The sequence below is a fragment of the Pogonomyrmex barbatus genome, unplaced genomic scaffold (assembly GCF_055798465.1).
Source record: "Pogonomyrmex barbatus isolate J1 unplaced genomic scaffold, ASM5579846v1 scaffold3, whole genome shotgun sequence".
Lineage (NCBI taxonomy): Eukaryota > Metazoa > Arthropoda > Insecta > Hymenoptera > Formicidae > Pogonomyrmex > Pogonomyrmex barbatus.
The window spans coordinates 11,175,556-11,201,460 of NW_028297127.1; the positions used below are offsets into that span (position 1 = coordinate 11,175,556).

Sequence of the window (25,905 nt, forward strand, 5' to 3'; positions counted from 1 at the left end):
AAAAATCTGCTGAAAAAGGGAAGAAATTATACAAATCATCAGTCAAATGAGTACAATTTTAAAGTTTTCAAATTTCCTGTCATTTTATGTGAAGTTGATATTTAATTTTTTGAAACAAAGAAAACTTGAACATTTTTATTATTATAATTTAAACGATTTGATATCAAATTATTTAAATTTAACTGAGCGTTTAGATACACTTTCCTATATTTTTTTAAACAATAAAACGTTTCGAAGGGAATGAGTTCTTCTGTTGTCATTCACCTGTTGCTTCCTCGGCTATCACGTCGTCAAGGCAGTTGCACGTGACAAGATTTTGTAAGCGCATTGCGTATATTCCAAATGTCGATGCAATTGTGTCTTTAGTTTCGCATGCGTTACTATTGCACCGTAACCTAATTTTCTATCGCAAGATTTGATAAATCATCGTAATCAACACGTCCGAGTCAAGTCTGGTGAAAAATTTTTCATTTATTTGAATGTTTCGATCGATTCATTATATATTTTACATTTTCTAAAAATAAAATAAGAAATAAGCGGAAAAAGTTTGTTTCTAAGAAATTGAAATCTTAAGGAGAGATAAAAAAATCAGATTTGCTTCTTTATCTTCAACTTGTTGCCCAGTTACAAATATATGAAATATGAGAATGTAGAATAGTTAAAAATAGAGATAAATTCATATAACATTGCAGAGTTGTAACGCTAATCATAATTTTATTACTTTATTAATGCACGGGAATCAACTTCAGTGATTCTAATAATATTGATTTAATAGATAGAATTAGCACGGCTAAATGTTTATATGCTGGTAATAGGATACAACATATTCATCTTCTATGAACTCGTCGACTGCAGAAATACGGAATATGCGGGAAATACGGAATATGCGGGAAATACGGAATACCGTTACGTGAGTGGATGTTAAAATGTAGAAATTATGCTTGCGGGAGGCAAGTGATTACTAAATCGACGACCGACACCACAAACCTACCCGTTTGACTTCAGCGTCCAACATCTCTTCGTCACGCGAACACCAATCGAAGATTTTCTGTCCTGTATTTATAGACGCATCTACGATCAACAAGTTTATGCATAAAAACCTTCATATAAACCAAGTTTATAATTATAGCCATTTGATGGAGCGTTTAGAAAGGCGTTCATCTTGGCAGGAAAATACAGACACGTGAGATCGGCTGTGGAGCAGACACCAAAATGAAAGACAATGAAATGAAAGACTCTCTCTCGAAGACAATCTCGTTATTTCACGATATACAATCGGTTTTCATATCTCGTTTCAGAGTCGGGCCTGGCTTTCCAGATTCCGTTCGCACGTGCTTACTGCATCAAAAATTACAGGTAACGCGAATTGCCAAATATTTTATGTAATACTTATGTAACTTGTATGCTCGCTCTAAGTAAAAATCCCATTGTCATTGTTCTTACGTTTTGTGCACGCAGATGATGAATTGCTGTATAACCAGGAAAAAGGCAAGGGAGGAGAACGCGCACAGGTCTCAGAGTATAGAAATTGAAGATGTAGAGGAGACAGGTAGGATTCGATGATTTAATTATGTTATATACGCAAAATGACGAAGAAAATAAGATTGTCTTAAAAATTCTCGATCTGATTCGTAGAATCAGAAGAGGAAGAGGAATTTTTCGAGTGCACAAGCGAGGAATTGGCGAACGAAGAGGTTTCGTCAACAAAGCCGCAACTGAAGGCGAAGCACCTGCTGTGGAACAAACCCGCGGGAAGATTAGCCAAACACCCTTCGCTCAGGTGATTTTTTTTTTTCATGAATTACGACCGCAAATTAGACGAGATTTATGTCGATTGCTTAAAGCCTAAAATTATTTGCGATATTATCAAAGAGATCTTTTCTCGATTTAAGAAGTTGAAATATCTCGACTTCACTAATTGAAGGTAGAAAAAAATAAAAAATATTATTATTGCAGCATTTGAAAATATATGAAATTTTTTTAATGTACTATTTTATATTTTATATTAATATATCAGTATAAAAAATATATAGAATACTAATAGTTGCTAGTATTCCTTGTATCTTGTCTAGTAGAGATAAATTTAAATATTTCGAAAACAAGCTTGAAGAGACATATTGTAACTCAACAAAATGGAAATTGATGATGTATAGGTTGATTCAAACTGGAGATCCTCTTTATCTACCAATCACACAGGATCCTGTACCAAAAACGGAGGATCAGTTGGAGGAGGACGCGCAGGTGATGATGCAGCTCGGTACCGACAAGTACGCATCTGAGATGAGGGCTCGAATGATGAGCGCGTCCCTATTATCCGACATGGAATCTTTCAAAGTGCGTATAATATGTTAATTTTAAATCTGACGATATATTTCATGAGGTATATCTATTTTTATTAATTGATAATATTACACAGGCGGCAAACCCTGGCGCGGTCTTGGAGGACTTCATTCGATGGTATTCACCGAGAGATTGGATCGAAAATGAGAATATTGATGAATGGGGACAAGCAAAGGGTTGGTATCTCTTTCTGTGATACAATATAAAAAAATATTTTAAATGTAAATTTCTGAAATTAACTTATTTAAATCAAATAATATTTTAATGTGAAACATATGAATTTTTTTTTCTTAATGATTTTCTAAAAATTATTTTTCATTAAGGAAACTTTCTCACGAAAATTGATAGCGATATGAAAAGTTTACAAGGATATTTTAAGCTGAAAGTAAAACATAAGGTTACATAAAAATTGAATGTTCTTTTTTTAACAATAAATTCTTTTTATTTGGACAATTTGAGCAATTTTTTTCAATAAAAATGTCGAGAACCATCAGTTTGAAATTGACATATGTAAAAATATAATTTTTTTATTTTAAACACTTGCAATATATTTTGAATTTTAAATACAGGCTCTTTATCGCCGCGGATGATGATTCCTGATAATCCGTGGTCAACTACATGGGCGTCGGCGCAGCCAGTTCCCGCACACCGACAGAAACGATTGTTCGACGACACGCGAGAAGCAGAGAAGGTTCTGCATTACCTGTGTTCAAAGCGAATAGGCCAGATCGCGCAGCTCTTACTGCCGACTCTGATGCACGCCGCGGTTTATACCTTGAGTTCGCAAAAACAAGAAGCTTTACCGAATCTGCCCAATGCCGCGCAAACTATGCTCGATGTATTGCAACATGTGACAAAACCAATTCATCAAAAATTGCGATTATATGAGGTATATCTAATGTATTTTTATAATCCTAATTGTCAGATCAATTTTCATTAATTATTTATTTATATACATTTAAATATTTTATTTATTATGTAATGATATATATATATATATATAAAATTGTATATACAGATAAATAGGATTTTATGGATAAATATTTAAATTTTTAATCTTCAGGAGATCACACGCGATATTGAGAATGTGGAAGCACTGGTCGCGCAAGTGAATTCATTGCAGCATAAGCTGGGTGGAAAGAACGACTCTAAGGAATTTACATCCTTCTTGATACAATTGATGCGAGGGAAGGAGGTGAATGTGCCCGGTGGCTCCAGAGGAGATATCGGGGCTCGAATAACGACGATGTTTCGCGACGCTCAAAAGGTATATTTTTATATATTATTGTTTCGTTTGTGAAAAAGTGAAGAGAGACAGTTTGATGTTTATGATTCAAAAATAAAACATTTTGGCTTTATTTCAGGCCGCTCACATGATGACGTCCGTTAGTAACACTAACAAGGATACTACAGATGCGGAAGATGGTCGATACAAAACATTCCCCGAGCCGTCATGCAAAGAATTCATTTTACGGGCGATAATGCCGCGACCTTCGCCAGCTTCTACACCGCAGCCACAGCGGTTGTACGTTTGTCTTAAACGAGATCACATTCGTTTAGCCGGATTCTTTTCCGAAGATACGATATTTCTATAATGTCGATCGAAAAACATGAGATTTATGTAATTTTTATAAAAAGAAAATCATGTGCATTCTGGATTTACATTCTAATTATCAATGATTTCGAATCGTTACGTTGTACTTCGTTTACTTCGTTTGCTTCATTGCAGTTTAATTTTTCCTACAAATCAATTTGCGATTTTGCATCCATTTTATGAATGGAAACAAGCGCAAAAAACCAATCACATGTGATGTGATGTGCTATGTGTGATGTTTTTCAGTAATGCGAATTTATTTTTGTCCATCTTACTGCGTGTTGTGAATATATAGATATATTTTATAAAAATATTTATTTGGATTTGGATTTGGATTTGGATTTTATATCTTTTGTTATTATATTAGTTAGAAATTTATTGCACATGTAAAAGTAGCAGAAACTATAAAATTATATTTTATTGTGTCGAAAAGGATAGTTAATTCAACAAGGATATTCTTTTTTCGAATTTAAGTGGTGTAAATAGAGAATCCCGCACGATATGATCGATCTCCTCCAGAGCCAACTGAGCGTGAAGCTGTAACACGGGATCATTGTCATTGTCGCGCAGATGCTTTAATCCGCGATACAGATCGATTAAATCGCTACCGAGACTGTTCAACGTGTCTCGACCAAGGCCACGAAACAAAAGCGTGGCAACCAATACGGCGGCGCGCCGACATTCGGGCATTTTGTCTGATTTTATTATGCATCCGATGCAGTAGAGGATCTGAAAGAGTTAAAATTAAACTTAAAGAATAGTTTCTCCAGGGCTTTAACTGAATTTCTTATATATACGTACTTCAATGAGAATGTTTCCTAGACGGAAGTTCAGTACTTTGCAAAGTTCTCCTAAGCAAGAGAGACTGGAGGCTCGTACCAGAGGATCCGCGTCACGAGTCGCGCACAAAAAACCGTTAATCAATGTGTTTTTGTGAACCACGCTCATTTCACCTACAAAATGTCACATTTTCATTATTGTCGATTCTTATTCAAAACTTGTATTAGGATCTTAAGAATCACTGCTAATTGCATGATGTTGTATGATGCATCCTGTTTTATCATTTCGTTGGACTTATGTGTCCAGCGTTTTAATAATAACTTGTTGTAATGATACACTTTTGTTGTATCATGAAATTAAATCATGTTTTGTATAGAAATAGAATAAGATTGAGATAAAAGAGAGATTCATAGAAAATTTTAGCTGTACATAAGAACAATAAAGAAAGGATTTCTATGTACCCAAAGCTCTCGTTGTTTTAACTAATATTTCCCCGAGTTTTATCCTAGTTTCGATAGTTATTTCTGCACGATTCGGCATATCAATATATTCAGGCATCAGCGTTTCTATGACTTCTTTCGGGAATGCAGTTGCCAATGCGCATAATCCATTGATAGATGCAAGATATATAAACGAGTCCTCGTGTTTCAAATTCTCCTGTAATCAAATACACAAGTGAGATAAACTTGCAATTGAACGCACAATAAGTGAGTGATCGAAATATTAGCACCTGGAATAAACGCAAAATAATCGCTTTCCGTGCAACAGCAAAAGGATCTTTATTCTCGATCAATCTCGTGAGTGTTATGAGACCATGGGCCCGAACAGGAAGTAACGGATCCGCGAGATCTCTCAAAGCTTCATCAAATATTTTCGATGTGATCGAACTTATAGATAAATCTTGGTAATATTTTTTCTCGGATTCAGCTTGAGATTTTTCATTGGAATCATATGTCAGAATGCAGGCAAGCACTTCGTCGATCAACGATTTAAGTTGTATTGGTATGTTCAAATTCTTGCGATGATCTTCTAAAAATATGCTGAAATCTTTGAAGAGACCAATCTCGAGTACAGTAGTTTTTTCCATTAGAATCATTTTTATTAGCATCAAGCTAATATATAGCATCTCGCATTCAGTCTCTTCAGTTTTATCCAGATGACTTTTCATATATCCGTCGAACAATGACTTTATAAACGACAACAATGGTTTAGGATTTTTTATTTGTGCCTCCTGAACGGTACTTGTACTAGCTAATTGCGATAGAAGTTTATGAGCTGTTAATTGTATTGCGATGCGTTCTATTTTATCGTCTTCTGTTTCCAGCATTTTCTTTTGTTCCACTTCATCACTCAATTTGTTTACATTTGATAGAAACTTTAACATGTAACAAAATAAGCTGGGAGACAAATCCTTAGTGGTGGATATTAAATCGAAAATGGTATCAGCTAATTCCTCATAGTCTAAATGTTCATTTAAGCCAGTAATTTCAACACCACCGGTTGACCCAAATTCCAATGTCACATAATCTCCAAATCTTGTTAATGTATCATGTCCTAAAAAAGCTGAAAATAGTTTTTCTCGCATTGTCTCTTCTTCGAGTATTTTTAATAATAGTCGTCGTAAATTTGTTTTTAGTGTGCATGCGCTTTCGCGGACTTTGTCATACAAGCAAAAAAGAGGAATGGCAACGTGCGAGATAACTTTGCAAGGTAGATGTTTGAACTTGGCGTCTTCTGTCAGAAAACATTTTGCTAATCTTTCTATACATTGTTCTATCTCCTTTTCAGAGGCCGTGTGCGATTCCTTCGTTATTAAAGGTAGACAAATGATTTTTACAATATATTTCTGACAAACATCTGGATTGTAATCATATAGAGCTTTAATACAGCAATTTGCTATTGTTGAACTGTACTTGATTTTATCTGAGGAAAGCAGATCTAAAATCTAAAAAGGAAATTATATAATTCTGACGTATTGTTTTTTCTTTTTTATAAACGGATATACATGCATTATATATATATTTCTTTTTAAAATAGTTTCTAGCCCACCTGTGGACATATTGCTTCATAATATTCACCAATATTCTTTCCATGCGACATTGTTATTAATCTGGAAATTGTATCTAATTTCTTCCAATCTGCTCCCAAGTCTAAGCCATCTTCATAAATTGCAGTGATTAACGATAATACTCCATTTGGTTGTATAAGTATCTTAATTAGATAATTCTGAGTTTCTCTACGTAGCCACTTTGGTGCGTTTTGCATTCCAAGAATTATCATCAACTCTCGAAAACATACATAGTGTGGACAGTTGTTTAATAATGAAATTAATTTAGTGTGAAACACTTTTTGACGATTCTGCAACTTTTGATATTCTTCTATTGTCATATGAAATTCTTGCTTATTTACATTCGTGGATTCAACTTTGCTGGATGGTTTAGCCAGTGGAGCATGTGACAATTGTAATAAACTAGCCATTAAGGGGCCAATTTGAGAAAGCACAGCTGGTCGCAAGTTGAGATCGAAAAGTTCAAGAAGTGAGTGAGTTGAAAAACATAATCGTTTATATTTCTGAAATATAAGGTTGGTATAAAAAAAATAATTACAAAAATTATAATGTATAAATTATTTAATGTCTTACCTCTAAGCAGCCTAAATTTTCTTCTTGAACAATGTTTGAAGCTCTGGGACATAATTTAGCCATATCTACACCAACACCAGGTAATAAGAAAGGTACAATTCCAATTGATGTTATTAGTTCTACGGCGATTTTCATAGAACGATATTGTTTTACACTGAAGGGTGCATCTATGTTTGCTTTCTCATTATCTTGTTTAATACGAAGCAATATGTAAATTATTGTATGAATATATTGATCTCTATGTAAACGTAAACATCATATAAATTAATATAAATACAAATTAATATTTCAGATATATTTTTAGTTTATATAGAATCATTTAGTATTTCAACAATGCAAAATTTTACCTAATAGAAAAGTCTCTAATAGATTGTTTCATATTTTCTGATAAAAGTGGCCTTACTTCGTATAGTATTCGTGTCAGTTTGTCTTCAAAATTCTTATCATGATCTATAAATATAGATTTGGTTAAAAAATATGATATATATTTTTAATTATCAATTTATTGAATCAGTGAAATATTTTTGAAAAATCTTACTATCATCACTAGAAATTAATATAGACAATATTTCGTGGTAATCCATTTTTTTTGACACTTTCTAAACTTATTTACATTTATTAACTCCTTCGACTGTCAACATGCCTTTTACCATTGAATGAGTTCCATATTTCACTAGAACCATAGGCAACGTGAGGTTAGGTTTCTTTAAAATCTTTCTCTCTCTTTTCTCCTTCAAAGATGATTCCTCCTTTTAACGCCGTCTGGATTTGTGAATGGAATAATAAAGAAAATATGAATCTAATTGCAAAACATACACTCATACAAAATATATCTTTAGACTAAAAGGATTCACAGATATTTTTATTTTTATACTGATGTAATTATTAATTTACAAATATATAAATTACATGATACAGGATTAATAACATTTTTTTTATTTAATTTATATAATAGCGGATAATTGAAGATGATAAATCTCATTTTTCTCCGTAATTATTCTTATCTTTTTCTATAACGTCTGTTATCATGTTTTGACTAAGAATCCACAATCGCGTGGCTAATACAGGGTCCAGAGCAGCATTCGATGGTTGACAACGACAACAATTGTTAAAGTAACTACCTGTTACACCTTCCAATTCTGGTGCAGTAGCACAGAATATTGTTGTGCTCGCTGCTTGTTGCTGCAATACATTAGATATAATTATTATCCTATCTTTCAAGATTATAATACAAATATATATCAGCACATAGTAATACCATAAAATAACGAATGTTAAAAAGTATTTATTTGAATAAAATTATATTAGTGATTTGAAACTTGAGACTTATTAGCTTCTTATATAAATTTGTGTTAACAAATAAACCAAAATCGACATTTGTTTTTTTGCATTTAAAAATTTTTTTCAAAATTTAAGTTTATGTAACGCTTCCTATAAATTTATTAGAAAATTTATACTATACCAATGATTTCGTGAACGGCCGTACTAAAGCAAACAATAGTCGATACAGCCACCAATGACGCGATAAGGATGTAGACACCATGTTACCAGGATGACAAGAAAATACGCTCACGGTGGGCCACTGTCGTGCCAGTTCTTGCGCGAATAAAATATTGCAAAGTTTTGATTCATTGTACGCTTCCATGCCCCAATACTTGTACGCCGGTGGAGATAGAGTTGATTGATGAACATCTTCTGGAATTCGAATTGTTGAAAATCTATATATAAAAAATAATTATGCTTTTAATTATGCTTTTATTATATAAAGATTTTTAAATTTATCTTTGTACAAGCGAAAATAAAAATCAAAGCGTAAGTATAGTGTAAGGAAAAACAATGAAAGCATTAAACATTTACTTACATTCTAAACGATTTTAATGTTAAGAAATATATTAAATAAGAATTTTATAAATAAACTCTTTTTATATTCCATGTTTTAATTTATTCTTTTTAAAAATTTCATTCATATTTCTGTTTCTCTTTCCTTATGCTACATTTATACTTTGATTTTTATTTTTGCCAGGGAAGATATTCCTTTAAAATATCACCTGTGTGATTCGCTGGAAACTACTACGACTCTGGAATTATTAGTATTTTGTATTGTCTCTTTCAATAGAAGCGTCAAATAAAACTGCGACAAATGATTGACTTGAAATGTTGTCTCGTAACCATCTTCTGTAAGCTGATAAGGTATTCCAAATACACCGGCATTTAATATAAGAATGTGAAGAGACCTGAAAGATTGAATAATTTTATATATTTATATAATAAAAACAATTAATGATAGCAATATCTAAATAATATATAATATATATGTATAGTAAACTCACTTGAATTTCTGCTTGAACTGCTCAGCAGTTTTACGCACACTGTTCAGTGATGTCAAGTCCATTTCTAAAGCCGAACAATTTGCAGTCTCTTTCTCTTGTTGAATACGTTTTATAGCTTCATTAGCTTTTTCCATATTTCTACAAGCTAATACAACATTGCAACCATGCAAAGCTAATGATCTGGCTGTTTCATATCCTGTATGCAGATGATTTTGCTTAATTAATTTATGAGAACAATTGTTATAACAACTTTTTACTCACCAATGCCTGTATTAGCTCCTGTAACAAGAGCAACTTTGTTGCGTAGATCTCGACCATGTAACACTGCTAAGGCAGTGCTACTTGCATCAAATCTTTGTCGTAATACCTGAGATATTTCTCTATATTCGGTAGCAAATGCTAAGCGTGGATCAGTATAGGTTGTTGTACGATTTGTATGGTCCACGTATAGAACTTTGCCATCATCTGATATACATTTCTCCCATCCAGGTGGTAAATCTGTTTAATTTTTTGTTTTAACATTTCATTGTAATTAATTTTTTATAATTAAATTTTATTTTATTTATTTTAAACATCATTGAACATTATTCTCAAATTCGAATTATATAATCTTCTGAATATTTAGAAAAAATATAAAATTATAAGTCATCATTAAGTCCATCATGATTTCAGAAGCACGAAAAAAAGAAATCAAACGTACCCCCGTTGACGATTTTTTTACGACCAGTCCTTGGATGTGTCCACTGCGTACCCTTGGTATAGTGACTGTAACATATGTTTTATGAAACAATATTTCTTCGTTTATCTTACTATCTTAAAGACTCTTTTTATAATCGTCAAGTGCAAAAAAAAAAACAACCTTTAATCTTTCGCGCTAAAATGCAAAATATAAAATCGGTTAAGTTACTTCACGTAATAAACGTTTCCATCCAACGTCGTTCGTTCCTCCCATCCCGGTGGCAGCTCATCCTCACTATCGGAATCATTTAAAACAGTCACCATCTTTGAAGACTGAAGATCCAAATACTTTTCTTGTTATTTCCAGTTGCACTTCATTGCACTCTTTACACCTCAACTTTTCTCTATTGCTGATTCCTGAGCGAATAGAATAATGGTCCCAATTATGAACCATGTTCTAATTTCGAGCTAAATTTATACAATTAATTATATTAATATAATATTAATATAATTTAATATAATATTAATATAATTAAGATATAAATTAATGTTACAAATATATTAATAGAATCACGGATAATTTTTTATATTCTTATTTCTTATAATTCTCATCACATTAAAAAAATTATTAGACTATAATTACTATTATCGTTATTATCTAACTAAAGTTTTATTTATAATAAAAAACAAGAATAAGAATAAAAATATTCGAAAAATGTGTATCGATATTAATCGATATTTGCTAAATGTGTATCGATATTATCGATATTTTCGATAATAAACGTCGATTTTGCTGCATGTGAAATAGCTTTTATTAGGTTAGACTATGCCGAAGCTTTAAAATTGGATTATATTTATCAAACACGAATTTATTGTTGAAGATTTGTTCACATCGATATGGCTGGGAAACAAGGAAAAGATTTGGCATTATCAATATTAAGAGTGTTACCTAGAGTGTCATTAGGGAACATCCGAAATAATCCCGGCTCAAATAAACCATCGGTATGAAAAGTATTATACTGCATAATTTTTATTTCTTTAATTACAAAGTAATTTTATCATAATCTTTCACATAATCTTTGCATATAGAAACGAGGTAGAGGTCAACATGGTGGTAATAAGCATGGTGCTGGAAATAAGGGTTCCGGACAGAGACAAAATTATATGCGTTTGGGTTATGAAACTGGTAATACTCCCTTTTACCTAAGATTCAGCAGAGAACCTTATTATAAAGGACATCAGTGAGTTTAATAAAGATTTATATTTTACAACATTATATATTATAGAAATTATATATATGTTAGATTTCTAAAAAAAGAAATCTGCTTTTAGCCTGAGGCGAGAATATCCACCACTTTCTTTGCAAAAATTACAGATGTTTATTGACACAAATCGACTAGATATTAGTAAACCAATCGATCTAATTTCATTGATAAATACTGGTCTATACAATATCAATGTACACTGGAAGCACGCTGGTGTTCATTTGACAGATGAGGTAATAATTCATGTGATTTTCTAATTTAAATCCACTTTGGACATATTTAAATTAAACTATAAAATTTTGTTTATAGTATTATAATATTGTGTATTCCAAAACTATGTTGATATGAGAACTTTGTTTTCAGGGTGTACATTATTTTAAAGCTAAAGTGAATATAGAAGTGCAGTGGGCTAGCGAGCCTGTAATTGCAGCGATCGAAAGAAACGGCGGTGTTATTACAACTGCGTATTATGACACAAACTGTCTTCATGCCATATGCAATACAGAACAGTTCTTCAGCCGAGGTAAAATTTTAAAGAGATATCTTTATGTCTAGAAAAGAATTCATAATAAATATCTTCCAAGATTTTTGATATATTACTTTCTAATGTGAACAGGTGAACCGATACCACGTAGGTTTCTGCCGCCGACGGATTGTCTAGAATATTATTCTAGTGCTGCTACGAGAGGATATTTGGCAGATCCTGAGAAGATATCTCAGGAACGGTTGGTGTTGGCGCAAAAATATGGCTACGAATTGCCGAAAATCGAGGACGATCCCGACTATGAGATGTTGTGCGAGCGTAAGGATCCGCGGCAACTGTTTTATGGTTTGGAACCAGGCTGGGTAATCAGTCTTAGAGATAAAGCAATACTAAAACCTAAAGCCGAATATCTGAAGAAATTCTACACGAGTTGAAGCGAAAAATGAAGAGACATAAAAATAATGATATGAATAGATTAGATATAATAAACAATACTTATATAACGATCGTATTTTATTATTAAAATTATACGTCCAGTTATAATTAATATCCAATTAAAAAGCAATATCCTCATAATATAATTATGAAAAGAGAAATAATTAGAAAATAAAAGTGAGGAATAGGAAAGACATAATAGGCATGAATGATATGATATAAAACCGAAAAATATCACTGTATTACCGATATTTTTTATACCTTTTTTAATCCCTAAATGAAAGCATAAGCATAATAATAAGCATAAGCATAATAAACAAAATAAAGGGAACTTTCCAGCAAGAGACAAGAGTTATTTTGTCTTTGTCTCCTACTGAATCGTAGAAAGATAGAATGACTTCTGTGTTGTGATTTGAGTATCTTGCTAGAAAGGTCTCAAAGTAATATGATTAATTTTTTTTTTAATTTTGCGAGTTCTGATTTTGCGATGTCAATTTGCGAGTTCAGGTTTCGCAATTTCGAATACACTTGGGCTGCGTTCGGGGAGTGCACTATCACATCATTTTATCTTTATGCTCATTATATGTAAATTAAGGATAGAGTGATGCGATAGTTCTAATAGCGCGCTTCTCGAACTCAGCCTTGATAATTGTGAGCTCGACTGCTCGATTTTGTTTAACTACGATCGATTGGAATCGAATCGCAATACGATTCGATCTCGCGATTCCACCACACCCGCGCACCGTCACTCGCGCGCTCGCAATCGATATCCTCATGCCTGTCAAATGGATAATAATGGCAGCGACGACGGTTGATACGATGTTGCAGAGCAATGGCTTTCACGGAAAAAGGAAAGAAGACATCGAAAATAAGGACAATTTGTGGTACGTGCCGTAGCTCGGCAACGCGATGTTAATCGTGCGTCAAGAGGCGCCGCGAAGTGGCGGCCATACGTTTTTATGCCTCCTGAGAAAACGCGAGCGAGCGAAGGGTGCCTTCCGCTTCGTATGACACATCCCGCCGCGTGAGAAAAATTTTATGCGTTCGATCGTATCTCACTCGACGTTAACGTTTTGCAGGTCGTCTATTTTGGCAGAAGTGCAGAACAGCGGAAACAATAAGCTGCCGTCAAATAAAAACGTTCTCGTCCTAGGTAAATATTGACGATGTTTCGCTTGGATTTCGATCGCTCGTAGGTCGATGTAGCACGCATATTAAGTACCCTCGACGCGTGTGTCATCGGCAGAAAAAAAGTATCTCGTTGCCATATCCGTTCGAAGAGGACAAATCCATTCTTTCGTTGCAATTCTTTTGCGCCTATAGCTTTCTGTCATGGCCGAAGCGCAAAAGGTTATCTGCAACAAAGCACAATTCTTTGAAATCTGCGTGTATACTCATAGGGATATTCATGTGTTTAGAGTATTGTACAAGGAAACATATTTATTTTTTTTTATCAGACAATCACTAGCAAATATATTCAGCAAATTTGTTGAATGTAGTGTTTTTATTGTTATCAATTATCACAGAAATATGAAATTTTAATAATATATTATTTTAGGTGACAATGAGAGTGGTAAAACTACGCTTATAGCTAAGCTGCAAGGTGTAGAGGATCCAAAGAAAGGCTCTGGACTAGAATTTGCATATATCGATGTAAGAGATGATTATAGAGACGGTTGGTATTATAAATTAAAATCAATATTTTATTTATTTGATATATATTTAACTATTCAGCTAAATAATGTGATATCGTTGATTTTCTTGTAGATCATACAAGGCTATCTGTATGGGTTCTGGATGGAGACCCGGGTCACGCAAATCTTTTGAGATTTGCTCTGAACAAAGAGAGGTTTCCACATACTCTTGTTATGTTAGTCGCTGCCATGACCACACCATGGACCATTCTCGATCAGCTTCAATCATGGGCGGCATTACTAGGCGATCATATTGACAAATTACCATTAGATAATGATACTAGGCAACGGTGCAGGCAGCTTAGTAAGTAGAAATAGAATACAATAGTTAGCACTTTGCTATTGCTTGAACATTATTAATGCTTTTTACTTTGGTAGATGTTGCTTTATTATTGCATTTCTCATTTCCATTCTTTGTTGTTTTAATTTTTTCTTATTAAAATATGAAACTAAAATTCATAACGAATATTTTTGTCAATAGCTTAAAGTAAATTTTAAACTTTGAAAAATAATGTTGCTATATATAATTTATTTCATTAGATGTTAAGAAATGGCAAGATTATACGGAGCCAGGAGACGAACTGGATCCTGGAAGTCCTTTGCGACGTACTAGTCGTAATCTGGACGACGATACCGCTGAAGGTTTACCTTTACCGGAAGGAGTACTTACAACTAATTTGGGTTTAGATGTAGTTGTAGTCATAACGAAAACTGATTATATGTCCACTCTTGAAAAAGAACAAGACTATAAGTAAATATTGAATGAATGAACAATTGGTAACGCTTATATAACATTAATCTGACATCATTATTTTTTTTTTATTCATAGAGACGAGCATTTTGACTTCATGCAACAGTGGATCAGGCGGTTTTGCTTACAATATGGCGCGGGTCTCTTTTACACATCGGCGAAGGAGGATAAAAACTGTGATTTGCTATATAAATATCTAACACATAGGATTTACTCTTTACCGTTCCGAACACCGGCATTGGTCGTCGAAAAGGATGCAGTACTTATGTAGGAACTGATGAAAAGATAAAAGATTTCTTTACACGTATATATGTTAAAATTATTTGTGTTGCGCATTATTTGCAGACCTGCTGGTTGGGATAACATGAAGAAGATTAGTATTTTACACGAGAATTTACAATCTATGAAGGCGAACGATTATTATCGTGACGTTATCGCACAGCCAGCAACAAATCGAAAAGTATGCTATTTTATTTTAGTACGCTTTGTATTATTGTTTCGCGTTTCTATAATGCGAACTTTTCAACATGACGCAAATGCAATAGTTAAATATTTTATCTATCGATACTATGATGTAGTGCGTTGCTAGAGAAATGGAAGTTCAAGCGGAAGAGGAACAAGCTTTTCTTGCCCGACAGCAAGCGGCTTTGTCGGGCTTGAAGGATCCCACTCGTTCTCCAACGACTCGGAATCAGGCAAGCCCTGGACCAGTTATACAGGTTATACCATTTATAAATGGAGCATGCTCTTCATGTTGCGTGTCAAATGAAAAGACCACAGTATTGTCACTAATTTTCTCATCGCAATTACAAATCGTGCGAGTGATCCATTAATCTCATCCGTTACGTCCAGTGCAGAATTATTAAATCTGTAATCTGATACATATTTGTATCGATTGTTTCATTCATTATGCAATATAATTGTACTCGCATAATTATTTTGTTCACTCATATAACTGATTCATTTATTCGATGTTAAAAATAAATGTATTTTTGTCTTTTGTGTATTACGAGCTTATGCTTTTTAGAAAACCCGTATTGCTTTATGTATCTAATAAAATTATTTAATGGAATGACAATTAGGTGCGATACAGTGACATAGCGACAATAATCTCATACACAGTCATTTGTTCGCCATTTAACATATAATAATTTAATCCCGAAGCCAATAAATCATGGCAGTAAATCATGTATAACAGTTCCCGATAGTCCACTGATAGTCAATCTGTCATTATTTAACATTCCACGTAATTTCAATTCCAGCCGTCATCTCTTGTGGTTATTGCAGTTAACGTTTGAAAGCATGTTCTAATCTATGTGGTATGATCTGCCTATTACGAGTAGCTCCTGAATGAATAATAATGAATAGACACTAATGATTTTACAAATAGGTGGCGTCGCCGAACAAGAAACTGGATCCCAAGGGTAGCGGCGCGACACCGTCCGGAGAGGGTGTCTTAGCTAATTTCTTCAATTCTCTTCTTTATAAGAAGACTGGAATGCAGCCCGGATCACCAGGGGCACCGGGCAGCGTAGGAGCCAGTCCTATGAAACTTGGTATGTAATTAAAACTTCTTACAATGAAGATATTCTGAAAAAGACGTTTCACACTTCAGATACACCGGTGGACAAAGCGACGATGTGTAACGATGCAGCAGCGGAGTTAGATCGTCTCACACGGACCAAGAAACTTTCTCCACCCAACCTGAACTCATCGTCTGAATGTTAAGAATAGTGCGCTTTTTCTTCGCGATCCATCGATACGATACAAATAATAGTCGAAGCTTCGTTGCCATTAGACAGTTCAAATACAAATTTGTGAATGTTTGTAACTCACTTGTTATAATGGGAACGATCATAACAATAGTAACATGGATCGCGAAGAGGTAAAATTTAGTTCTAATCTAACCCGATCACACGCAAAGAAGGAAAAATCTAAAAAAAAAGAATAAAATATATAATCTGTCTTGCAACCTTGCGACAGCCTCGAGTGTTGTTAATTGACTAAATATCAATAACGAAGCAGAGAATAATTAGAAAGCTATTAAATTAATGTAATTAAAATATTTAATATAATATTACCGAGATATATATGCTTACGCACATGCCCTAGCGCCCGGTCATAGTAAATTATTTAGCAATGCCCGTATACGTGGGAAAACGGAAACGCGTTTTTTTTTATCTCTATATTTACGAATGCACATCCTTCTTTGTCTCTTTGTAAGCGAATACTCTTGTGTTTTATACACTCGTTTTTCTTTACGTGAGAGTCTATGACGAATCGTCACTGCATTCGATCTAATTTTGACAATGTAAGTGCCGTTAGTGCTGCGAAAGTGTTGTACGAATGCATGAGATAGTCTTTTATACGAATTGTTCATAAAATAAAATGGGAGAATCCTTTTAACGGAAGATGCAGTGCAGTCTTCAGAGTTAGGGATAGCTAATAATGGCACGAGACTGGAATAGATGTCCATATCGCGTAAATTCGAAACTTTCTTTGTAGATTTTTGAATGCGTTATCCAACTCAAAAAAGCAGATGAGCAAAGATATGTACATTCAGTTATCAATATAAATGTATATGCTCTATGTATATGAAATTCAGATCCTCGATGAAAATAAATAATTTTCTTAGATCTTGTCTCTTGTACTTATTTTTTACTCCAATTAATAATTTATCATACAATTTATATAGTTACAATTTCGTTGCGTAATATTTAATAAAGGAATCTGTATGGCGAGTTTATATACAAAATTCCTTTATTTCATTGTTTGATAAACTATGTCAAAGTAATCGTGATAATGCAAGTATAGTATAATCGCTATATTGGACATTTTGCGATATGATTATCGCAATTCAGACTGTTTCATTTTTATTCTATAATTTGATATATTGGTGATGATATTGATGATATAATCCGGGAGACGATAATAAAATAAGTAGAAATACTGTCACAATAACTTTCGAATATGAATATATCTTATTTTATATAATATCTTTTTTCGTTAATAATCTTTTTCAAGATTATGCCTTATCGATTGTCATGATACAAGTCAATACAAAATTTTCGAGACTAAGCCATGTTTGAGTACAATGATTAATATGCCATTGAACACAACACAAATTGAGAATTAAATAAAGTGAGCATTATTCATATTCGGAAGTTTATATATAGGCAACAGTATTGTTACAGTATATGGAATATATACAAAAAATGCATTAAACTTGATATAAAAAGAAAAAGAAAACAATTACTGTTACAGAGTTTCATAAGATATGGCAGATATATCGTACTACAAATCTAAATTTACCAATAGCAAATCTACATTTTTGGAAGGCTGAAACTAATACTTCTGACAAGTGTTTCTCAAAAAATATTTATATTATAGATACTCACAAAATGATATATATTCATTTTATTTATTACTATCAAAATTGATATAAAAAATACTTAGATTAAAGCCATTTATTTTTGAAATATTAAAATTTTAGAAACACAAATTAATTAATATAATCGTATATTCTATTAATATAACTATATATTCAACAAAATAATTAACAAATTTTAAATACGATTTTGTGAAACAAAATTAGACACAGCTTCCGATGTAGATTCGCCATTGCATTGTATCGAACGTAAATATTCTTTTTTTTTACCATTTATATAACGTATAATATTACATATATAGGCAGGTCATAACATCTCATCAACAACGACTTAAATAATCTTATAATAGTTTTCGTTTTAATATTTCAAAAAATCAAATGGAATTCAAATGCAATATTTTTCTTATTATTTTGGCAATCTATGCAGGAATTACTCAACATGTAAAACCATCCTATCGATAATAGATATTCGGAAGAACTTTCTAATGCCTACCGAGCGTTTTCTGAATAATGCAGAAAGACGACAGTATCCATAAATGGTAAATAAAAACTTTTGTAGGAAGCTTATTGGAAATATATTACACTTACATTGTATCCCTAAATATGAAACGTAACTTCAACAGCATAATATATCATCTATCATGCAACGAGTTTCCCTTGTTAGATATACAAATAATAAATAAGAATTGTGCGTACGTATATTTTATCGCGATCATTTATCGATTAGCCTATATTTTATGAATCACCGCAATTTAAAGACCAGTATATCTATCTAATATCGTCACTATTCTTCATTTCTACGTTATTGAATATCATGCTTTTTAAAACAATGTTGCTTCGCAATTCGGCTTGGCTTAATGCGACTGTCAGAAATAAATGGGATACAAGGAAACGGCTACGTTTCCTCACGTGAAATGTGGTGGATTTTAATACGTCATATAATCGCTGTCGGAAAATTCCAGCGAGTAACGCGATCGGCGACAGTCTTTTATTTTTAGTAAAGCAGAATGCGTTTGTCTACCGCCTTGCGACATATTGGACACTCCGACATCCGGTCGCCGCACATTTGGCAGGTGCCGTGTCCGCACAGGAAAATCATGTTTTTCAGACGATCCAGACAAACCGGACACATAGTCTGCAATAATAAAAGAATAAGATTATCGCAAATTATTCTGTATAGCATTCTCCGAATTCTCTGTCACGAGCAAATCCCCGTCACAAGCAAATCAATTTAGTCCAGCTTCGTCATTATGCCGGATGATTTTAAGATTTTCTTTCAATTTATAATTAGTATTAATATATTTTTGTCTCTTTCTCTTATCTTTTTTCCTAAATATTTTATTCATATCTTATGTTATTTTATTTTTAATCATAAATATAATTTTTAAAATTTTCTTAAATTTCTATTTAAAATCGAATAAAATAAATAAAAAATAAATAATTTTTTGTAATAAAACATTCTAATCTGTCTGTGATCTTAACTATCTAAATCTTTCTTAAAATTAATGAAGTGAAAAGTAAGGATGAGCGATAGTTAAAGTTGTTGCTGGCAAGAAAAAGGCTTGGAATTTAGTTCGAGAAAACGTATTCCGGTTCTTCGAGAGCGAAAGATAATTGTACAGGGCGCGGTGTGGACTTCTTTCTTCGACACAAATTAAATTATTCGTTTCATTAAAGCAGCGCATAACGAAGCGAGACGTAGAAGGGACACGTACCTGCTCCTTGATGTCCTGCAATTGCTGCTGTAGTTTTTGTATGTCGCTGTGGGAAGTATCTCGGCTGCCGTTGTTCATTAAGAGAGCTTCCCCAGTCCCGGTGTTGTTCGAGGGCGTCGGCTCCTCCTCGGGATCTGCCTTGACTTCGGATATTGTTCCTTCGAAGCATAACAGTCGTTTTAAAAAAAAAAAGGAAATAAAGAAAGAAAAGGAAGACTCGCCAATTTCTCGACGACATTGCCAAGCGACACGCTTATTTATCACAACTCGTATTTTTATTCGCGATACAAACATCATTATATCAATAGCGAAATGAATATTTCAACGGAAGAGAGTATATGAAATATCTATGCAATAAATAACGTAAGCGTCGAGCAGTTTGCATTACGAGATATCAGCAAATATAGAGAAATATTTATGCATAATTTGAAATATTTTATACATTAGCATTATACATTACATTTATACATTAGTAATTCAAAGTATTGCGTGAGAGGAAGGGAGGGAGCGAGGGGAAGGGAGGAGGAGAGAGAGAGAGAGAGAGAGAGAGAGAGAGAGAGAGAGAGATATTGCGTATATACGTTAACGGGGAAGTTATTTTTGCGATCACTACGTTTTAAAGACGAGCTTTAATTTCATTCACTTTCCGATCCCGTTCGACGATTATCGCAATTATCAGAAAGCAGAAAATCTGCGCATCGCGAGAGTACACAAACTGTGCAAATACGATCCGAGAATAGTTCGGCGCAGAATAATCCGAGGCGTTTGCTAATCGTTGGATGTAGGAGCAGTTCAATATATACCGCGCGATTAGAGAGATCGAGGCGAGGGGCTGTGAGAGGCGGGGCGCTGTGCGCGAAGCGGGTGTTCCATACCTGAGGCGTTGCACCCCTTCACGTAGGTGACATCACCACCGCCGCCGCAGCAAACGGAGAGCGGTACCATGTGCTGTATCTGAGCACGGCATTGCACGCACTTCTTCATCAGGGCCGCGCAGCTCTCGCAGGCACACATGTGTCCGCACGGACGGAACAGGACGCCCGCTTTGCGATCCGAACACACCACGCATTCTTCGATCTGGAAACAAACGCCCATTATTGTTGCGAAGGCAGAAGGTGAATGGAACGCGCGATCCTAGAGTTTCAAGGATCTATTCCAGGATAGAATTAGACTGTCCGGCCAATTGTTCTGATCTACGTAGCGATAGCATGATGTTTCAAATCGGGTCGACAAAACGAGTAATTTATTGCATTGACTGGAACTTTCGTGATGTTACGTAATTAAAATAATAATTTTTCTTTCATAGGACTGTTGAGAAGATAAAGAAATTCACTTATAATTAATTATTAAAAACATTATTAAAATACACTAATTTATCATCAACGCGTAGAGTGAATTATTGAGATATAAAATTTATTATTTAAGATATAAAAAAATTTTATAAAAATAAAAATATTACATAATAATTAATATACAAAATAATATAAATAATATAAATAATAAAAATAATATATAATTGTTATATAATTAATAATATAATTAAATATAAAAATGCGTAATAATAGCGTTGGTGATATTTTACCTTTACTCGAGAAAGAACGTTCTCACGACAGATGAGACATTTCTTCACTCTCGGTGCACAGGCGTTGCAACAAGCCACGTGTCCACAGGGACTGAACAGCATCTCTCGTTTGCCATCAGAGCATACGAGACATTCGTCGATCGCCGCCGATGGGACGACGGTTTCGATGTCGTGTCTGGAAAGGGAAGTTGCACGTTGGCGAACATTATACCAAGAGATACGGAGATGTATGGTGTAATTGCACAGGAAATTGCAAGTAGAACACGTAACGAGGAAATCGATTTTACAGGAAATAAGGCAAGCTCGCGTTTTAATTCTTTTCGCGATCAAATCTTTTCTCTTTTATTAACTCATATAAAATAAATCTAAATTTGGAAAGAGACCTTTACAAGTTTCTATAAGCTTTGTTAATAAATTAAAATTTTATGTAAGATTTTGATAGAGAATTTGATTACATTTGGCAATATTTCTGATAAAATGGATATTTTTTTTTAATAAAAGCTCGCTTGAAATTAAAAAACAAAGGAGTCAGAAAACTTCTTCTTCTTTCTCTCAAATACTAACGATTCTTTGTCTTTATGACAGGTGGTGAGAGTCTTGCAAAGATTCGGATCCGGACAAAGATCCAAAGGCGTTTGGCCCTTCTTGTTCTTCAGCTCCAGATCGGCGCCATGCGCCGCAAGGAAGCACGCGATGAAGGAGCTGCTCTTCTTGTCTTGACCCTGGGTGCCTAGGCCCATTAACAATCGTCCAACGTCCTGTACGTCCTGCAGCTGCCGCAGTTGCGACAGCGTGTGATGTCGAAGAGCTTCGTGCAAAGGCGTGTCTCCGTCCTTATCGGCGACGTTCAGATTTGCACCCTCGCGAACCAACAGCTGCGATACAGAATTAATTATCGCAAAATGATGGATATATCAATTTTCTTCCGAGAAAAAAAAATGACGACACAAATTATTCAATCATCAAATGTCGATCGGCATTTTATCTTAGCGTTCGATTTATTAAAATTAATTATTTAATTTAAGTTCTATGATTTTTACAAACTGATTCCAAACATCGGGATTGGAGTATGATTTTTACGCACCCGAACGATCTGCGTGTGCTGTCGCTCGACTGCCAGGTGTAGGGCGGTTTGTAAATTCACATTCTGCAGGTCCAAGTCAGCTTTTCCGGCGCGTGCCAGTTGTTCCGCGACCTCCACGTGATTGTTAAGGGCAGCTAAATGCAGAGCCGTGTAACCGTCATCTTTCTTTTCGTCGACGATCCAAGGTCGTGGTAACTTCGATAGCAATACTCGCATCGCGCTGAAATCATGCGAAACACGAGACATTAAAATGAAAAATCGCAATTACATTTTCGAAATTGATCCACTCTTGCAACACTTGGAAAAACATTTTAATTTAAATTGTTCATATACATGCTATTCTAATTAATGTTTACGCCTTCTTAGAAATAAAATCTGGGTAAAACTAATATAAAAATAAACATATCCTTCATTTTCCTACAACGTACTTTGTTTCATGTTAATATAACTATTTTATTTATGTGCGACATAAATGCTCTCTTTCTGATTTTATTCTTTATTATTATTTTTAACTAATTATATTTTGACATACTTTGATATCAATATTTGTTCGTTTCACAAAAGAAATTTTTCGAGGATACAGGAAATTTTCATTTGCTTGCATTTTTTATGGCTTATCCCGAATTTTCTTGTTTGATGATACACTTCCGTGTATCTCACGCACATTTCTATCTATTTGCCGCAGCAGGGACCCCATAGTAAGGTAGCAAAGAGAGACGGGGACAGCTGTTTCTTGACGAGGCCTCCATCAAAGGGACCTCTTCGAGGCGATAGCCGTTGCTATGGCATGAGGGATAAGCATGTGTCTCATCACATATGTGATTCCTGCATATGTTTCGAAACATCTCGCAAACGGCTTAGGAGGCCATTCCTTCTCTATCCTTTATAGAGATGTCTCCTCAATTATATCACGATATTTTCGCGGAAGCAATTAATCAAAAATCCTATTCTCGAATTTTGTGGAAATCTCGATAATTAGATATATGAGATTTCTGTACTTATAAAGTACAAGCAACAATTATTTAAGATACAAGAATTTTTTTTGTAAAAAGAGTACTTCTTTCACAACAGGACAGATCAAATTACGTAGAACATACTACAAAATATAAAATTAGCGATGTATTAATCCTAATTGTGACGGAGATTAATTGTGAGATATGTGAATAATTCCAGTGGAGTAGTTATTTTATTAAAAATAAATCAAAGAGAGATGTGCGCAAAAAAAAAAAAATAATTGTTCACATATCGACCGTGTGTTAATGAACGCGTGCGGAAGTCATACGGGAGTAATAATGTTCGCGTTAAAATTCGTGATGCTGTTACAGACCCCACCACCACCGTCGTCGTCGTTCTCTCGCTCCGCGGGAGGCCATCAAATTTTTACGGCGCGTAAGCGGCGTCGTTTTTCATTAATGCGGTCTAAGGGACGCGCGCTTTGCATCCAAGTGCGATCAAGGCGTCTCCTCGTCCCGCGCGGCCAGCGGTAGCGGCCGCGAGTCGCAGCCGACTCTCCTTGTCATGAATATGCAAATAGTCGCGAATGTTACCATTACCGCGTTAATAACCATAAATCGATTACTTTGCAAATGTCCGGGGTCCGTACTCGTGCCCGGCATCAACGCCGCGCGCGCGGATTTTATTGCGCCGTTGACCAGCCCCGGTGATTTCATTCCGCTCTCGTTGGCCGCCCGTGGCTTTTATTTTTCTTGCCTCAATTCTCACGGCTCGCCGAAATAATAACGAGCGAAACGATTGGAATAACGTGGCGATTAAGGTCACTCGGCTCACGCTGGCGTATTGTATCTAAAGTAATTAAAAAAGAATGCTCCGTATAATGCCGAATAATAGACATCCCTGCACTCATTTCGATTTAACAATTAATCCATACTCATAATACGCAATTATATTGTAATTAATTTGAGTAAATATGAAATATGTAAAATAATATATAAAAATCGAATGGTACTTGTTACAGCATATAAGCGATAACTACTACCAAATTGTATCGTGGAATATCGGCTAAAAAAAGCACAGAGGTGCACAATTTTCTCTTTTATGTCTATCGGAATTAGATATCTTTTTGTGATTTCTCTTGTTTAGTTCTGACATGCTAGAAGGAATTTGTCGTTCGGAATTTGCCCCCGTTTAAAATTCGCGTTGACGTTTGCACAAGATCTCGCATTTGTGAATGAAAGACGCGACAACGTTGATTTAAGGCCGCCGATAATTATCGCAATTACAACGGCAGCCTCGCGCGCAATGTAATAAATAGAAATAAGCGAGCGAGTGAGCGAGTGAGCGAGCGACGCCCTGGTTATTACGTTCTCCTGTCAGTCTCCGGTTTAATATCGTCCCGTCGTATTTCGCGCGTATCTCTCAAAGACAGAATTCGTCGCAATCGTCCCGGCCCGGGTCCGCATAAATACTTCGCCTAACTTAGACAGCGTATATCGTGACGCGTGATATTATTACCGCGATTAATTTCCCGCCGCTCGTCAACGAGAACTTTTGTCCGTCGTTGACGTCTCTATTCCTTTATTGGCATCAATGAATCGTCGTTAGGCACTCTCGACGTACTGCTTAACATCGTCAAGCCGATATATTAGTTCGCGGTTGATCATTACGATTTTAAATCACTATTTATTGCCGTGTCATATCGGGATTAAAGAGAGAAATCAATGTCACTCGGTATCTCGGAGATATATCTAAATACGTAACGCCGATTCGGATGAGAGTTTTTTTTCTTTTTAATATAAATAACATAAACGTGCAATTTCATTTGTGAAAAATATCCGCGTGCTCTTTCTCTGTCTGTTAATCTATTCGTGGATTCAATGCTTTTTTTTCAATAAAAATCTAACTAAAACTTTTCATTGAATTTTCTTTCATTTTTTTTTTTAAATATTTTTTTCTCTTGCCAAGCTAGACGTGTATAGCCTGATCGGCTGTGACGGATTGAATATAACTTCGAATAAAATCGCTCCGGATATATAAAACTGCTTGTCATATTCACGCGAATGAGCCGCCGCGAATCGAGTTCGCTTTGCGCGTCGCACGCGCGATTCGCGCACGCATATATCGAGCATTTAGTGAGTCAGCGACGGCCGTAGCATCATCGCGGTCGGCAGAGGTCTACCGAGAACC

At 34.6% G+C, this 25,905-nt stretch overlaps 6 protein-coding genes across 10 annotated transcripts in view; 3 read left to right on the plus strand and 3 right to left on the minus strand.

The window, feature by feature from the left end:
* Positions 1 to 5,180, plus strand: part of Rab3GAP1 (RAB3 GTPase activating protein subunit 1) — a 34,853-nt gene extending 29,673 nt beyond the window's left edge. The window contains exons 8-15 of the mRNA XM_011642508.3: positions 1,299 to 1,356; positions 1,459 to 1,549; positions 1,636 to 1,780; positions 2,154 to 2,334; positions 2,417 to 2,516; positions 2,910 to 3,229; positions 3,404 to 3,607; positions 3,705 to 5,180. Coding sequence (XP_011640810.2) covers positions 1,299 to 1,356; positions 1,459 to 1,549; positions 1,636 to 1,780; positions 2,154 to 2,334; positions 2,417 to 2,516; positions 2,910 to 3,229; positions 3,404 to 3,607; positions 3,705 to 3,935 — 1,330 coding nt within the window. The 3' untranslated portion in view covers positions 3,936 to 5,180. The remainder of the gene's footprint in view (positions 1 to 1,298; positions 1,357 to 1,458; positions 1,550 to 1,635; positions 1,781 to 2,153; positions 2,335 to 2,416; positions 2,517 to 2,909; positions 3,230 to 3,403; positions 3,608 to 3,704) is intronic.
* Positions 4,328 to 8,166, minus strand: Tango6 (transport and golgi organization 6). 2 transcript variants are annotated; one of them, XM_089078853.1, is made up of 8 exons: positions 7,969 to 8,166; positions 7,703 to 7,805; positions 7,356 to 7,593; positions 6,764 to 7,285; positions 5,445 to 6,659; positions 5,176 to 5,371; positions 4,736 to 4,887; positions 4,328 to 4,663 (listed from the first exon to the last, which is right to left on the minus strand). In XM_089078853.1, the coding sequence occupies exons 1-8, from the start codon at positions 8,036 to 8,038 to the stop codon at positions 4,373 to 4,375; spliced, it is 2,787 nt and encodes a 928-aa protein (XP_088934979.1). In that variant the 5' UTR covers positions 8,039 to 8,166; the 3' UTR covers positions 4,328 to 4,372. The 2 variants fall into 2 exon arrangements, with proteins under 2 accessions (XP_088934979.1, XP_011640818.2); XM_011642516.3 differs by having other exon boundaries at positions 7,894 to 8,081.
* A 23-nt stretch (positions 8,167 to 8,189) lies between these two features.
* Positions 8,190 to 10,754, minus strand: Wwox (WW domain-containing oxidoreductase). 2 transcript variants are annotated; one of them, XM_011642517.3, is made up of 7 exons: positions 10,593 to 10,754; positions 10,386 to 10,450; positions 9,947 to 10,183; positions 9,686 to 9,881; positions 9,404 to 9,589; positions 8,818 to 9,073; positions 8,190 to 8,537 (listed from the first exon to the last, which is right to left on the minus strand). In XM_011642517.3, exons 1-7 carry the CDS (start codon positions 10,685 to 10,687, stop codon positions 8,334 to 8,336), a joined length of 1,239 nt encoding a protein of 412 aa, XP_011640819.2. In that variant the 5' UTR covers positions 10,688 to 10,754; the 3' UTR covers positions 8,190 to 8,333. The 2 variants fall into 2 exon arrangements, with proteins under 2 accessions (XP_011640819.2, XP_011640820.2); XM_011642518.2 differs by having other exon boundaries at positions 10,598 to 10,739.
* Positions 10,755 to 11,139: 385 nt separating this feature from the next.
* mRpL15 (mitochondrial ribosomal protein L15) lies at positions 11,140 to 12,615 on the plus strand. Its single transcript, XM_011642520.3, has 5 exons — positions 11,140 to 11,365; positions 11,453 to 11,604; positions 11,696 to 11,861; positions 11,992 to 12,151; positions 12,245 to 12,615. Exons 1-5 carry the CDS (start codon positions 11,261 to 11,263, stop codon positions 12,544 to 12,546), a joined length of 885 nt encoding a protein of 294 aa, XP_011640822.2. The 5' UTR covers positions 11,140 to 11,260; the 3' UTR covers positions 12,547 to 12,615.
* A 657-nt stretch (positions 12,616 to 13,272) lies between these two features.
* Positions 13,273 to 17,628, plus strand: Dlic (dynein light intermediate chain). Of its 2 annotated transcripts, none has more exons than XM_011642521.3 (10): positions 13,273 to 13,431; positions 13,627 to 13,700; positions 14,106 to 14,222; positions 14,315 to 14,545; positions 14,782 to 14,992; positions 15,071 to 15,259; positions 15,338 to 15,452; positions 15,571 to 15,711; positions 16,383 to 16,548; positions 16,608 to 17,628. In XM_011642521.3, the coding sequence occupies exons 1-10, from the start codon at positions 13,322 to 13,324 to the stop codon at positions 16,718 to 16,720; spliced, it is 1,467 nt and encodes a 488-aa protein (XP_011640823.2). In that variant the 5' UTR covers positions 13,273 to 13,321; the 3' UTR covers positions 16,721 to 17,628. The 2 variants fall into 2 exon arrangements, with proteins under 2 accessions (XP_011640823.2, XP_011640824.2); XM_011642522.3 differs by having other exon boundaries at positions 15,571 to 15,687.
* LOC105429513 (E3 ubiquitin-protein ligase MIB1-like) overlaps positions 17,629 to 25,905 on the minus strand; it is an 84,559-nt gene continuing 76,282 nt past the window's right edge. For both annotated transcript variants that reach the window (XM_011642525.3, XM_089078858.1), the window contains exons 2-7: positions 22,762 to 22,981; positions 22,242 to 22,552; positions 21,678 to 21,852; positions 20,971 to 21,172; positions 20,096 to 20,253; positions 17,629 to 19,515 (exon numbers count right to left, since the gene is read on the minus strand). In XM_011642525.3, the coding sequence (XP_011640827.1) occupies positions 19,375 to 19,515; positions 20,096 to 20,253; positions 20,971 to 21,172; positions 21,678 to 21,852; positions 22,242 to 22,552; positions 22,762 to 22,977 (1,203 nt within the window). In that variant the 5' untranslated portion in view covers positions 22,978 to 22,981 and the 3' untranslated portion in view covers positions 17,629 to 19,374. The remainder of the gene's footprint in view (positions 19,516 to 20,095; positions 20,254 to 20,970; positions 21,173 to 21,677; positions 21,853 to 22,241; positions 22,553 to 22,761; positions 22,982 to 25,905) is intronic.